At 38.2% G+C, this 12,735-nt stretch overlaps 1 protein-coding gene across 28 annotated transcripts in view; it reads right to left on the reverse strand.

Annotated features, from left to right (window-relative positions):
- The window catches only part of camk2b1 (calcium/calmodulin-dependent protein kinase (CaM kinase) II beta 1), a 78,680-nt gene that overhangs the window by 30,938 nt on the left and 35,007 nt on the right, over window positions 1-12,735 (reverse strand). For 19 of the 28 annotated variants that reach the window (XM_041999223.1, XM_041999204.1, XM_041999219.1 and 16 more), the window contains exons 7-12: window positions 12,241-12,343; window positions 10,842-10,925; window positions 10,579-10,673; window positions 8,696-8,818; window positions 8,445-8,528; window positions 7,283-7,325 (exon numbers count right to left, since the gene is read on the reverse strand). In XM_041999223.1, coding sequence (XP_041855157.1) covers window positions 7,283-7,325; window positions 8,445-8,528; window positions 8,696-8,818; window positions 10,579-10,673; window positions 10,842-10,925; window positions 12,241-12,343 — 532 coding nt within the window. Of the gene's footprint in view, window positions 1-4,283; window positions 4,380-7,282; window positions 7,326-8,444; window positions 8,529-8,695; window positions 8,819-10,578; window positions 10,674-10,841; window positions 10,926-12,240; window positions 12,344-12,735 lie in introns of all 28 variants that reach the window. The other 9 variants (XM_041999214.1, XM_041999212.1, XM_041999210.1 and 6 more) reach the window with 1 other exon arrangement.

Below are 12,735 nucleotides of genomic sequence, written 5' to 3' on the forward strand. Positions count from 1 at the left end.
AAGTTTGCTGGTTGTGTTTAAGAAAAAAAAAAAAAACTATCTATAGCTCTTTACAAACAGCTGGCTGATGTGTTTTCTAACCAGTGGGTGCAGGTTGCTGAATCTAAAATCTTGCAACAAAACTACATTCCTCATATGCAATAAGAGTACAGAGCTGCAAATTATCATACGAGGAGCCACAAAAGTTTAACTGCAGATGAAACAGTATGGTGGCTTTGTGTGTGCACGTTTAAGCACAGATTAATTCACTTATTTACTCAGCATATGAATCTGCTCTGAAAGGAAACCAAGTATTGTTTTACTGACTTTGAAAAAATATCCATAAAGATGGAACAATACAGCTCCAGCTTCGAGGACAAAAGAAAAATAAAAAAAATAATTCAGCTGTGAGTTTGCTCATTTATAGGCCAATATGGAGAAATATTTTAAGGGAGACTTACCCAAAATGTTTTGGATTGTCAAACGAAATTTTATTACACTCAAAATTGTTTAAGTGTTCAATTATTGATTTTTTATGGTATTTTTAATTTATTTATGTCTATTGGTTTGAAATTAGCTGCCTGTTGGATTATTGGATGTCATCTAAAAATATCCACGTTACAACCAAACAAAAGTATTCTGTCTCTATTATAGTACAGCAACTGCATTATAATGACTAACATATGACCTGGGAGTTAAAGTATCAGTCTCATTTCCTTCTAACCTTTACAGATGTAGTACTTCCAGAGACTTTTAAGAGACTGAGTGAATTTTTTAAGTTTAATCAGATTCAATCTCATCAGCATCCAGCCAGTTACATAAAACACTACTTTTAGCAGACTGGGATGTTTGTGTTGTGTGTCACCCTTTCCTTTCATTTTTCTTCTTTAAATCTTTTAATATATAGCCCCAGTCTCATTTTCTTACATCTATTCCCAAACATGTTCTAAGTCAGTTGTATCAAATAAGCAAGAGCTTAAATGTAATGAGAATTACCACTGGGCAGTGGTCTCAAAAGGGGGAACAGAAGTTCAATCACAAGGAAGCAAGTTCAGGAAGCCCAGATTAATCCACATCCCAAAAAGACTATGTTTAAACTTTCACTTGAAGAACGAGGCATGAATCAAGCGAGAACAATACTGGGAAGATTGGGTGTGCACAACTCATTGCTGCCATTTTTAGTCCAAGCTCTCACTTCTGCCTCAGTGATTAAATATCTCATGCCTGAAGTGAGTTTTCATATTCAGCAGTCAAGGAAGGAGAAATAGAAAGTGATAAATAAGCACTATACAATCCAGGGGGATGTGAGAGTGGCATGAATGCACATGCTTTATTGTTGTGCTCTTCCTCCTTAGACTCCCTCGAAAGGTTGGTTGTTACTGAGGAGAAGAAATGGGGTCAAAATAGTGTCAAGTCCATTCTTTGATATTCACTGATGGCTTGGTTAAGGAGGAGATGACACAAGAGCAAGAGTAAGGACAGGATGAGTAAAAGTGATGAGGTTATTATCGTACTTTTCAAACAACACCATTATGTCAAAAAATGCAAATCAAAAATGTTTTTTAATTCCAGGCATAGCGACGGACTCTCTTTGTAAATCTGAAAAATCAGAAGTAGGTTATTTCAAACTGAAGGTGTAGAAGCAAGGGGCGCTCCTTACCTTGCCACAAATTACACATGAAGCAAGAAGAGAGAGGAAGAAGAGATTAAAAACAAAATGATCACTGGTAAGTATGCACTAAAATACGCAAGATGCATCACTGCAAGAACAGAGCAAGGACGGGCATGGATTCACATGAAGGTTTAGTGGTAGTCAAAGTAGCTTTAACTTCACTAAGAACTATGAAAGCCAGGGCATGCTAAAAGTCAGCATTTACTGTACTCTTATGCAACAACAGCATGAGTTCTACTACACAGTGATTGCATTTGTGTGTATGAATGTGCAAAATAGAACAAGGCCTCAAGTAAACCAGCGAGGCTGATATAAAGAGGCAGCCCACTATAAATATTTGATTGGAGCCTAGTGGAAGCTAAGGGGACACAGAGAGGACTGTGGAGTCCCAGTGTGCCACAGAAACAAGGACACAGCCGCTACTTGTGTCTCCTTAGCTTCATGCCAGCAGTTCTCACTAATAGTCACTCAAAACGTCTCCAAAGAAAGTTTTAGAATCATCAGTTCCTCTGATGGGAAGCTTATAATTCTGTTTTATTTCTTTTAAATAAATGTAGAATTACTTAAAGACAGTCAAACAAACTAGTGTGCGGTAGCATGAACGTTAAACTTAACATTAATGCTAATGGTAGCAGACATTGTACCAATAAAGCAATGACTTCATAATGGAAAATTTTAACTTATCTTAATCTTATCAAGTTAACTACAAACACAAGGCATGGAAAATGACAACCTTTTTTTTACTACTTTTAATTAATTCCTGAACCAAGTTACCTTAATAAAAATAGTTAAGATTCCCCCAAAATGTGAGTATCTTTCTCCTTGGCATGTCTTCAGTTCAGCTCACTGAGCCTTTATTTTAACTGGACCCTGAAAACTTCTGCACTAAATGCAACAAATCAGCTAATTACACTGGAGTTACACTCGTCCCTCAGTGTGAAAACTAACAAGTATAAACCAAGCTGTTTTTAACTGTTTAAAGAATTTTTTGCCAAATGAAGATGGACTAAATGGATCATGGCTGGACAAAGCAGAGTAGCCTACTGACCAAGACAAAGTTTAGTTTAGAGAACTTGTAAATAAAAGTTAAATCTTACAAACAACAATCAGCTGTGATATATGACCATAGAGTGGGTTAAAATCTCAGCTCTTCATGGCCTTGTCCTTTTATTCAAATAACTAAGAAGTCCTCTTACAGTTCAGAATAAATGTACAAATAAAAATTAGTCTAAAACCTCTTAGTTTTCCTTTTTGATTTAGTTAATCAAGATGAAACTTACAGTTTCCACTAACAATGTAGTCTTGCAGCCTCAAAGCCTTACTTTCAGTCTAATCCCAGTATAACCAAAAATGAGTCTATAGTGTTTACTGCTGAAAAGTCAGTTCATGTCTACATGTACCTGTGTACAATGTACATACAGCTATATATGCAGCATTTTGACTAAAGCTCAGTCCACAGGATTGTGAGTTACTAACTTTACAAGAATGTCCAGAACATTCAAAGAACAGCTTCGCAGCTTTTTGACTTCATGATAGTCAGCCCAGCCTTGCATCATTTGCAGTGTTCATCATGCACCAAAAATCCCTTGTGAGGCAGCGCATGCACCAGTCCAGTGCCCCATGCAGCATTCACTGACAGCTCTCAGGCAGTCCCATCCTTCGAGATACAAGGGTGAACTTTCCAGTGTCATTGTCCGACAGAGAAAAGAAGAGAGAGGGAAAGAGGAGTGAGGGGAAACAGTCAGATATGAAGTTGTGATGGAAACATGGAAAGTGCGAGGAATACAAGTGAAAAGTGATTGGTGAATTCAAAGATTAAATGGTGGAAATGTCTGAAGACAGTACAGAGAATGAGATTAAACTGTGCAGAGGTAATGAGTGAGATGGAAGGAAAAGAGTGAGAAGAAACAGAAAGACGGGACAGCGGTTTGACTGGTCCAAGGCCATGCACCGTGACTGTCTGGAGATGAAAATGGCAGGATAAAGGTGAGCAGAGCAGTGATAGGCACCACAATATCAGATCTCATAAAGGAGGTGACAGATGCGCTGACAGGAAAAATGAGAGCAGTAGCTGGGCTTCCATCCTTTATGTACTTTACTAAATATAAATTAAATCTGACATATTCTCTCAAGTATCTCTATAATTACACAAAATAATAAGGATGTAAGGGGAAAAGAAGTGACATAAAGATGTGGGTTTGAAATTAAAGCTTTGTCTTGTTGGTATATTATCATGCCATGGACAAAAACACACAATCTGTTTCTGTACTCCACCTCTACACTGTTTTACCTGTTTTATCTGTTTTTTTTTTATGGTAAGTTTAAACTTTAAATGTGTTCACTTGCATTGACCCAGTTTAACTGAAAACACCATAAGTGTTTAGACTAAGTAGCTGGATGAAAACATAGCTAATTCTGCCGCTGATGAGTTGATGGGAGATGATGTTAGCAATGTGGTCAGCCATCATGCTCTGAACTCCCATGCTCAGGGAGGAGGGAAGGCTAGTAGGAAAATCAAGGAGAGTGGAGCAAGAGGAGTAAAGGTAGAGTAAGTTCAAAGACCAAAAAAGGCAAGGACAGAGAAGGGGGCAGATTAAGAGGGTGGCATGCCCTGGGCGAGCCACCATGCTACCTTGTTCCACCAGCCCTGCGGTGGTGCCGGCGGCTGCAGCCACTGCTGCCGCGGCCGCAGTCACAGAGGCTGGAGCGGTGGTCTGCCTGCTGCCAACTGTTAAAGAGTCCAATACCCAGTCACACATGAAGAGAAAGAGTAACAAATCAAGAAGAAAGGGAAAGAGACAATAAGATGAAGGATGGAGAGAGAGAGTGGAGTGATATTTAGAGGTGTTGAGGGCGAGAGTCAGTCAGGAGGAGGTAGGTAGGTAGTGAGGTGGAAATGAAAGAAAGCATGAGTTACAAGAACGAACAGGGCTCATTAGTGAAAAGAAAGGGAATTAATTTATATAGAGGGAATGCACCTACGTCACTGTCCCATTGAGACCTTATTTCTAAGTCTGGTCATAGTACAAAGTGGGATCTCTCAGCAAAATTAAGATGAGGATCCAAATCGATGTTCTGGTTGTATACAGACAGTCTTGTACCATCTATCTTTATTCTAATCATACTTTTGTAATTAAATCTATAAATCAGAAGTTTATTTTTAGCCAATATTAGGCAATACTATTGAAAACCGTGTAGTTACAAGGAAATTAAATGGCACATGACAAACAGCCTGCAAAAACCAGCTTTCTGAGCCTGGATACTAGTTGTCTCTACTACAGTAAAACAATTTAGCTCTCCCATTTTTACTTCTGGGAAATTTGGCAAAAGAAAACCAACTCAGCTTCTTTCTACATCTGTCTGTACAGTTGATTATACTGCAGCTCTTCCCCCATTTTAGTCCTGTTTCTTGTTGGCTCTACAGTCAGGTATCTAATTCTGCCTATTTTGTGGGTGTGAGCTGAGTACGACATCTTTGTTTACGTGACGTGCATTCTCTCTATACACAGGCCACTGACACTATTGGACTAATTTGTCATATATGAATCCACTGATCTGACAAACAAAAGTCAAGACACAAAACTGCCAGAGAGAAACATCATAACTTTTCATTTGAGAGTGTAAAAGCTTGCATTTCTACTACACATCTATCCATGAATTGCGCTAACGCTGAGATGATGATAATGATGCATAATTTAGCCAGTGTTAGCATCTGTTAGCTTGAGAGTGATTGCCAACCTTAGTAACAGTCATTATCAGTTAAGAGTGAGAGGTTGAATACATTATAAATAGCATTACATGTTATTTTCCATTGATATACAACATATTGCAATATTTCCTTCAACAATCGAAAAGAATACCTCAAAACTTAATTTCGCCTTTCTAACCTTTCAAGTTTTGACTCACATGTCAGCATGTGCTAATAATAAAACTATCACTGTTTGTAAAGCTACACTCATCTGCAGATGACATGATTCATAATGTGAGCAGAAAATACATACAACCAATTGCAAAAGGCACCGATGTTGGTATTTAAATTGATTCAACTTCCTCACACTAAAAGGTCACTAAAAGGTTATTTATTTTTTTTTACCAGTTCTTTATCTTATCTGACTCATTTATGTGATGGACTTGTACTTATAATGGAGTACCACTTCATAACAAGAGGATACAGAGTTAGAAAAGGTGTTTCAGAGTGGCGACACAGCCATGCCACACACTTGGGTCAGTGTGTGTGAATGCAGGAGTTAGCTGAGTGGTTGTTAAGTACATCTTTAGTTGATTTCCCAGTGCACAGCTTAAAGAGTCGCATCGCTAACTGTGAGTCATGTTTACTGAAACAGCATGGTTGCATATTTACACAAGTAAGTACAAATTACACATATACTTTACATAAACACAAACCCAGTTATTTGTGGTTTAATTGATATTTTATTTTCAACCCTTAGTTTTAGCCACCCACATCACAAATGAGCTTCCTCAAGGCCAGCTCACACATTAATATTTGTGAATACTCATCTGGTGATCCGGTAAAAACAAATTCATTATTCTCAAAGGTTTCTCATTTCACTGACCACAACAGAGCTGGAAGTACCTCATTAAGTGATGTTTATATCTACTATATTTGTCCATAGAACAAATTAGGGTGAAAAGAGTGATTCCAAACTTGAGAAATTAATTTGTGAAAGTTTTTAAAGGGAGGTGGGGGCTGCTGAAGCCTGGCATTAACACTGCCTCGCTTATATAATAGCACAGGTTAAAAAATCCTAATTGACAATCAAGAATATCATTTCACATACAACGACAGAAAACACAAACAGTTAAACAGCTTTCAGATCAAATTCAGTGTTTCCCAACTTTTGCATAGAGTTCATGAGTATGAAACTTACAGCTCAGATATCAACACATAATGAAAGTATTTGACTTTTTCAAGATATACACTACCGTTCAAAAGTTTGGGGTCACTTCCCTATTGAATCCCATGGCAAAGTGACCCCAAACTTTTGAACGGTAGTGTAAATGTAAAAAGTAATATATATATATATATATATATATATATTTTTTTTTTTTTTTTTTTTTTACAATTTTTAAGTCTTAAATTACTAGACCAGGCATGATTTTTTTTAGAAAGATCACAAATAAAATTTAAGCAAGAGCTGTTTTGGGATGTAACCCCTTCACAAATAGATCTCAGTGTTATTACCAAAGCAACATAGACTAGATGCAGATAAAAATTAAATAAGTGAAACACTGAAGTTGGGCTGAGATGAAATGAAAGTGTGATTTTGCTAATATAAAAACATGCTTTGTAAGCTCTACATTAAAATATAACTCTTTGGTTAAAGGAGAAAAACACCACTTTCAGAACACTGATTGTCAACCTGCTGATCAGGACCTGGTTATTCTAGGTGGTCCTGACTTGAAAAGGTTGAGAACCACTGCTTTAGTGCTACTATTTTTTTGTCCTCCAACATGCTGGCACGTGCCAAATAGTAGCTAAAAGGCTCTCTAAAAATCTGCAAACATTTTTGCCTCCTTGAGTATTTTATATTTCATGATGCCAGTTCACTGACATTAATGGCAGATAAACATTAACAAAAGACTCAAGTATTGTCCCCATGAAACACTTACCCGAGAAATTTCGAGAAACCAGCATGGTCGTAAGAATGGCCCCCTGGATAGAAAGAAAAAAGGAAAAAAAAAGAGTTGTGTTCATTTTTTAAAAAGAACAACCATCAGTCAAGTTTTTCAATTTGCAGATCTAAATCAAAAACAAAGCAAAAAATCCCGACTCAAAGCAGCTGGAGCTTCATTATGAGAAACTTCATATACAAAATGGCTTTTCAAGTCTCCCGTTACTGTCTGTTGACTGACAGATGATGAATCACTCGAATACAAATATGTAACTGCAAATGAAAGCATCCTACAAAATTTTAAATACCAAGTTGTTTACTTATACTCACACCTTTAAATTCCTAGTTTCTTAATATCAGAAAATATATCAAGAGCAGATTATATAATAAATATCCATAATAGATGAAGAAAACATCCTTTTATAAGCATAATCAGAAGGCTTAAATTATTGAAAAGCAAATCCCAAATGAAAAATTTAAAAACAATTTGGTTCGGTAGTTTTTGTATTTTGCATTTTTAGTACATTTAGTAGTTTTAATGACATAAATTATATTAATACAGACTGAATTACTAACTCACTGCCTGTCAATTCAATCTGCATGCTTACAATATTCTTCAATGATATGAAAATGTCTCTATTTTTAATTTTTATGGTTACTGAGAAGATGAAAGTCTAACCTTGTCCTTTTCTATTTGTTTTTAAGTGTGAAAAGCCAGAGACAATTGGCTGGAGCTGACGGCACGTTAGTTGAATGGTGCAACATTTGCCTGCAGCCACCTGCGTTTCTGTTTCCAGCTTCCCATGTGCTGGTATTTGAGCCATGCCAAGAGTGGCTGAAAGCAGCAGGGTAACAGTGTCATGCTCAAATGGCTAAGCTGTTATATCCAGACAAAATGTCAGCAATAAATCAGATCCAGATTTTTCTTGCAGAAGTATAATGTCATCTAATATAATTTCTTTTTTACATGGTTACTGAAGTGTGAATGTGAAAAAAACAACACTTTTTGATCATTTGCCCTAAAATGATAAAAAAAAAGACATAAAGATTAACGATGAGGAGAGAAGCAGAAGAAACTGCTTTATAATTTTTTCCTCACTGAAGAGTTTACGGGAGCAGAAGATGGAAAGTTGCGGGAGAGGGAAAGCATGCAAACAGACCTTGAGTTTCCTCCTGGCATTGAATTTCTTCAGGCACTCCACGGTCTCCTGTCTGTGCATCATAGATGCCACTGTGGATCGTTGCTAGGAAGAGAAAGAACACAAAGATGCAGAGGAAGGGAAGATGAGGACAAATAGAAGACAAAAACACAAAGAAATTGGTTAATTTAAATCTTTGCATTTGCTGTAATGCGACCATTTGTTTGCTTGGGGTTTTCTCTCCTTGTTTAGCTCTAGGAAGCAACACTTACGCAGACCCATGGATGTTTCAGGGCCTCCTGAGCAGTGATCCTCTTGGCTGGGTTGATTGTCAGCATCTGGTTGATCAGGTTTTTGGCCTCTGGGGTGACTGTGTCCCACTCTGGGGATGGGAACTGGAAGTACAAGCAAAACAAAACCTCTTCATATTTACTGACAGGGTGATTATCTTAGTTAAAATAGCTAAACCATGATGTTTTGTTATGGCTGCTGTCTGTCTTCATATATGGAGTTAACATGGAATAAGACACGAAACCCTTCCGACAGCTCAGACATCTCCCTATTTAAGAAAAACCACAGCAACATTGATTTGGACAATATTCTTTTTTTTTGAGGATGATTTGTTACTTAGATATAGTAAAAAGCATATTTTGACTCGTTATTGTAGAAAAGAAATTACATTATTTCTGACTTCTGTGTTAGTTTGCTGCTACCAGACAGTCAAACGCTGCAGGGAGGGAGAGCACTTTACTGCTCAGACAGATGTCCCGAGGTGTTTCTTTTAGATGCTGTGCTTGTGGTAAGCCACATAAACTGGACTAATCTGTCTTTCTGCAATGCATGCAGTTTGCCCTTTTTATTTTCAGCTGACTATTGGCTCTGATACAAGGTAACATCTGTCATCTTACTATGGGAGTGAGGCCTCTACTGATCAGGTCTTGGATCATATGTATAATTGGGCAGCAAAGCATTTACTTAACGAATCAATACTTCTCTTGATCTGGAGTTACCGACTGCTAGCTTGTCTTTTCCTTTACCAGCTGCAAGCTTATGTTGATGCAGTTTTAGTTATAGAAAATCTGTGTGGCAGAACGAGCCCGAGGTGAACATCTGCTCCTGTTCTGCCTTTGACCATGATATTCTTCTTCTGACAGTGAATTTGGGGTAGGAAGAGGGAGCATGCAGAACATACACCAAGAAACACATGCAAGAAAATACACCCATTAAATCTTTGGTGCACACATGTGACCAAGGAAACAAAGATTTTTGATTGCATATGTGGAAGCACTCTGGAGCCCTGTCATATTTATCTGAGCAAAGGTTGCACACAGCCAGGCCAAATATGGTTTCACCTTCATATCAATGTCGATTTTTGGTTGATACAGATAGTATGCGATCTGTTAATATCCAGGCATAACAGAAATATATGGTGATCTATGCAAAAACCTGTACTACAAACAAGAACTTTCAGAGAGATGACAAACGTTTGTTTTCTGTGGGGGAGAAAAACTTCCTTTTTTTGTGTACTTTAATGTTGCACAACTTGTACATGTACAAAAGGCTACATAACTCACTGGAGAACAGGGGAAAACCCTAAGCTTAAGATATCCTATTTAAGAGAAAAAACAAGCAAACAAATTTACTGTTCTGTTTGTAACAACTCTGTGAGGTCTAAGAAATTACTTATTTAAATCTCTTGAGAAACAGGGATAAGATAAACAACACAGGTCCCAGTCTAGCTCAAAACCTTGCATGTCACCATTTCATGTGGCCTCTACAACTTGGCCACTGAGGCTTCCTGTGGATGTGCTCTTTAACAACACCAAAAAGCCAGTCCAAGCACAACCCCCAGCAATTTGTTAAGAAATTCTCAATCCATTGGTTCCTGTTGAGTTTAGGAATAAGCACAGAGGTCTGAGTCCAATGAGTCCAGTATCACTGCCAGAGTCAGTCAGGGTCTCTCTTTATTTGGCATGGACTTTAATGTGATCTAAGGTGAGACTCCCTCTCTTGCACCCCTTGAAATATGAATGAGGTGACTGAGTTATGTAACAGCTACCAAAAAGGAACGAGGGCAGTTCAGGAGAAGGGAGGGCAATACAGCAGGAGAGGGGGGGTAATGAGAGAGCAAGAGAGGAGTGGAGAGGAGACTCACATCATAAGCCCCAGCCTTGATCTGTTGGTACAGCTTGTGCTGGTCCTCATCCCAGAAAGGAGGGTAACCCACCAGCAGGATATAGAGGATCACCCCTGAGAGACACACAAAAATACAAACGAACACACACACACAGACAGAGAAAATGCACAATTTATTAGAAAATGTAATGTGGTGTGGGTCTGCCTTTTTAGTGTGTAATTATCGAGGAAACACCATATGCATGTTGAGTGTGAATGAGTGTGTGTTTCTCTACAACTCACCGCAGGCCCAAATGTCCACAGGTTTGCCATATGCCTCCTTCCTCAGCACCTCAGGTGACAGGTAACCTGGTGTGCCAGCAAATCCTGCAATAAAAACCCAAACACAATTGACTGACATGCTCAACGCAACAGATTGGGTAGCTGCTCTCTGTGGATCAGCATGAATAGAAAGCAAGATAATCTTCCGTAAGCCTTGATCTGTTGGTCCTAACAGTGGACTGAAATCTTATGGGTTTAAAGTCAGCGTATTGTGAAGGAGTGGCAAATCTCCTTCTACAGGGATGAAACAAACACCCTCACTGATCAGTATGTGTATTGCAGCACAGATTGAGCTGAGACGTGGAAATACAACATAATCTTAAGACTGTTGATTATGCTGCAAGAGTCTTGTGATGATTCAAGACTCTTTGAATTGAATGATATTTCATTAAAAATTTAAATCTTGTGGTTTTGGGTTCTTCAGGCCTTCAGAAGGTCTCTTAAAGTTTTTCTTTGGATACCAGCAGTTTCTTCAATTCTCATACCCAGTTCATACCATTGCCAACAAACAAGACAAACAACAGAGCACACTCATAATAACCCTCTCCTAGCGTCAGCAATTTAGCTAACATGCATGTTTTTGGACCAAGGGTAAAAGCTTAGGAACATGCAATCAATCTTTTTTTTTTTTTTTTATGAAAATGCTAATGATTATACAGTTTAAGAGACTGCACCAACAATGTAATTCAAAAGAAAAATCATATGAAAACTTTACACATCTTGGAAGATGTGCGGTCTTCAAAACTGAAGACTATCTACAGCAGAGAATTGTATTGCAAACTGATGTCCTTAAGAGTAAACATCCATCAAGGATCTGACACAGGACCTGTGAATTGCATCTGATCCTTAGGTTTGATCTGATGCATTATCTCACCCGAAATACTCTCAATGGAAAGATGGCTGTAAAGAAGCCTTTCTTTAGGAAGGGAGAGGCTGAGGTATGCAAACAGACACAAGAACTAGACAGAAAGTCTTATGGAATAACAAATAAAATCCCCCGCCTCCTTAAACCAAGATCTCAATGTTATTAAAACAGTGTGGGATCATCTTGACAGAGAAAGAAGAGTTTTGGAAAGCCCTTAAAATTCCTGAAGACTACTTTCAGAAATATGAGAAAGAGGGTTCAGACTATGTTGAAGACTAAAGGTACCCATACCAAATACTGACTTTCAAGCTCATTAGAATGGCACAAACTCTGATTTAGCCTTACATACTACAGTACAATTCTATTTATGTTTGCACCCATTTCCCTTTTGTCCATGAATCTATAAAGAAACAAGGAGTGGTTCATAATTTCTGCACAGCACTGTGCAGTAATGAAAAGTAAAAATATTATATGGTGTGTATCTGTTGTACCTACCAAACCAGGCCTGCTGATCCCCCTGCACTTCAATGGCCAGGCCAAAGTCAGCTAGCTTCACAGCCGCATTCTTACACTTGCTTGCAAGGAGCAGGTTTTCTGGCTGCAGAGGAAAAATGAGGTGAAAAGGTTTTTAAAAATTTACCATATAAAGGATCTGGTTATAAGCAGTCCTAGTGGAGGAAAAATTGAGTTGGTAGCTGTGCATGCAAAAGTTTGAAATGGGGTTCACACAGAACATTTTGTATGCAGCCCATACAAATACAGACAACACAGATAATATTTCAATAACATGCATGGACACATAGAAGCTGTGGATCAATAGTTAGTCCACATTTCAGCAGAGCTGAACTCAGTCTGAAGTCCTTTTCTGTCTTGGCCTCATGTGATGAGCAGTGGCTCTATAGGCTCCATCTCTGTGGCCCAGATAATGTAGCTAGCCTCATTATTCCCTGTCAGAGGAGGGCTCTAATAATGGGCTGCTATCCCCACTGG

This window comes from Melanotaenia boesemani, chromosome 11, assembly GCF_017639745.1.
Source record: "Melanotaenia boesemani isolate fMelBoe1 chromosome 11, fMelBoe1.pri, whole genome shotgun sequence".
Classification (NCBI taxonomy): domain Eukaryota; kingdom Metazoa; phylum Chordata; class Actinopteri; order Atheriniformes; family Melanotaeniidae; genus Melanotaenia; species Melanotaenia boesemani.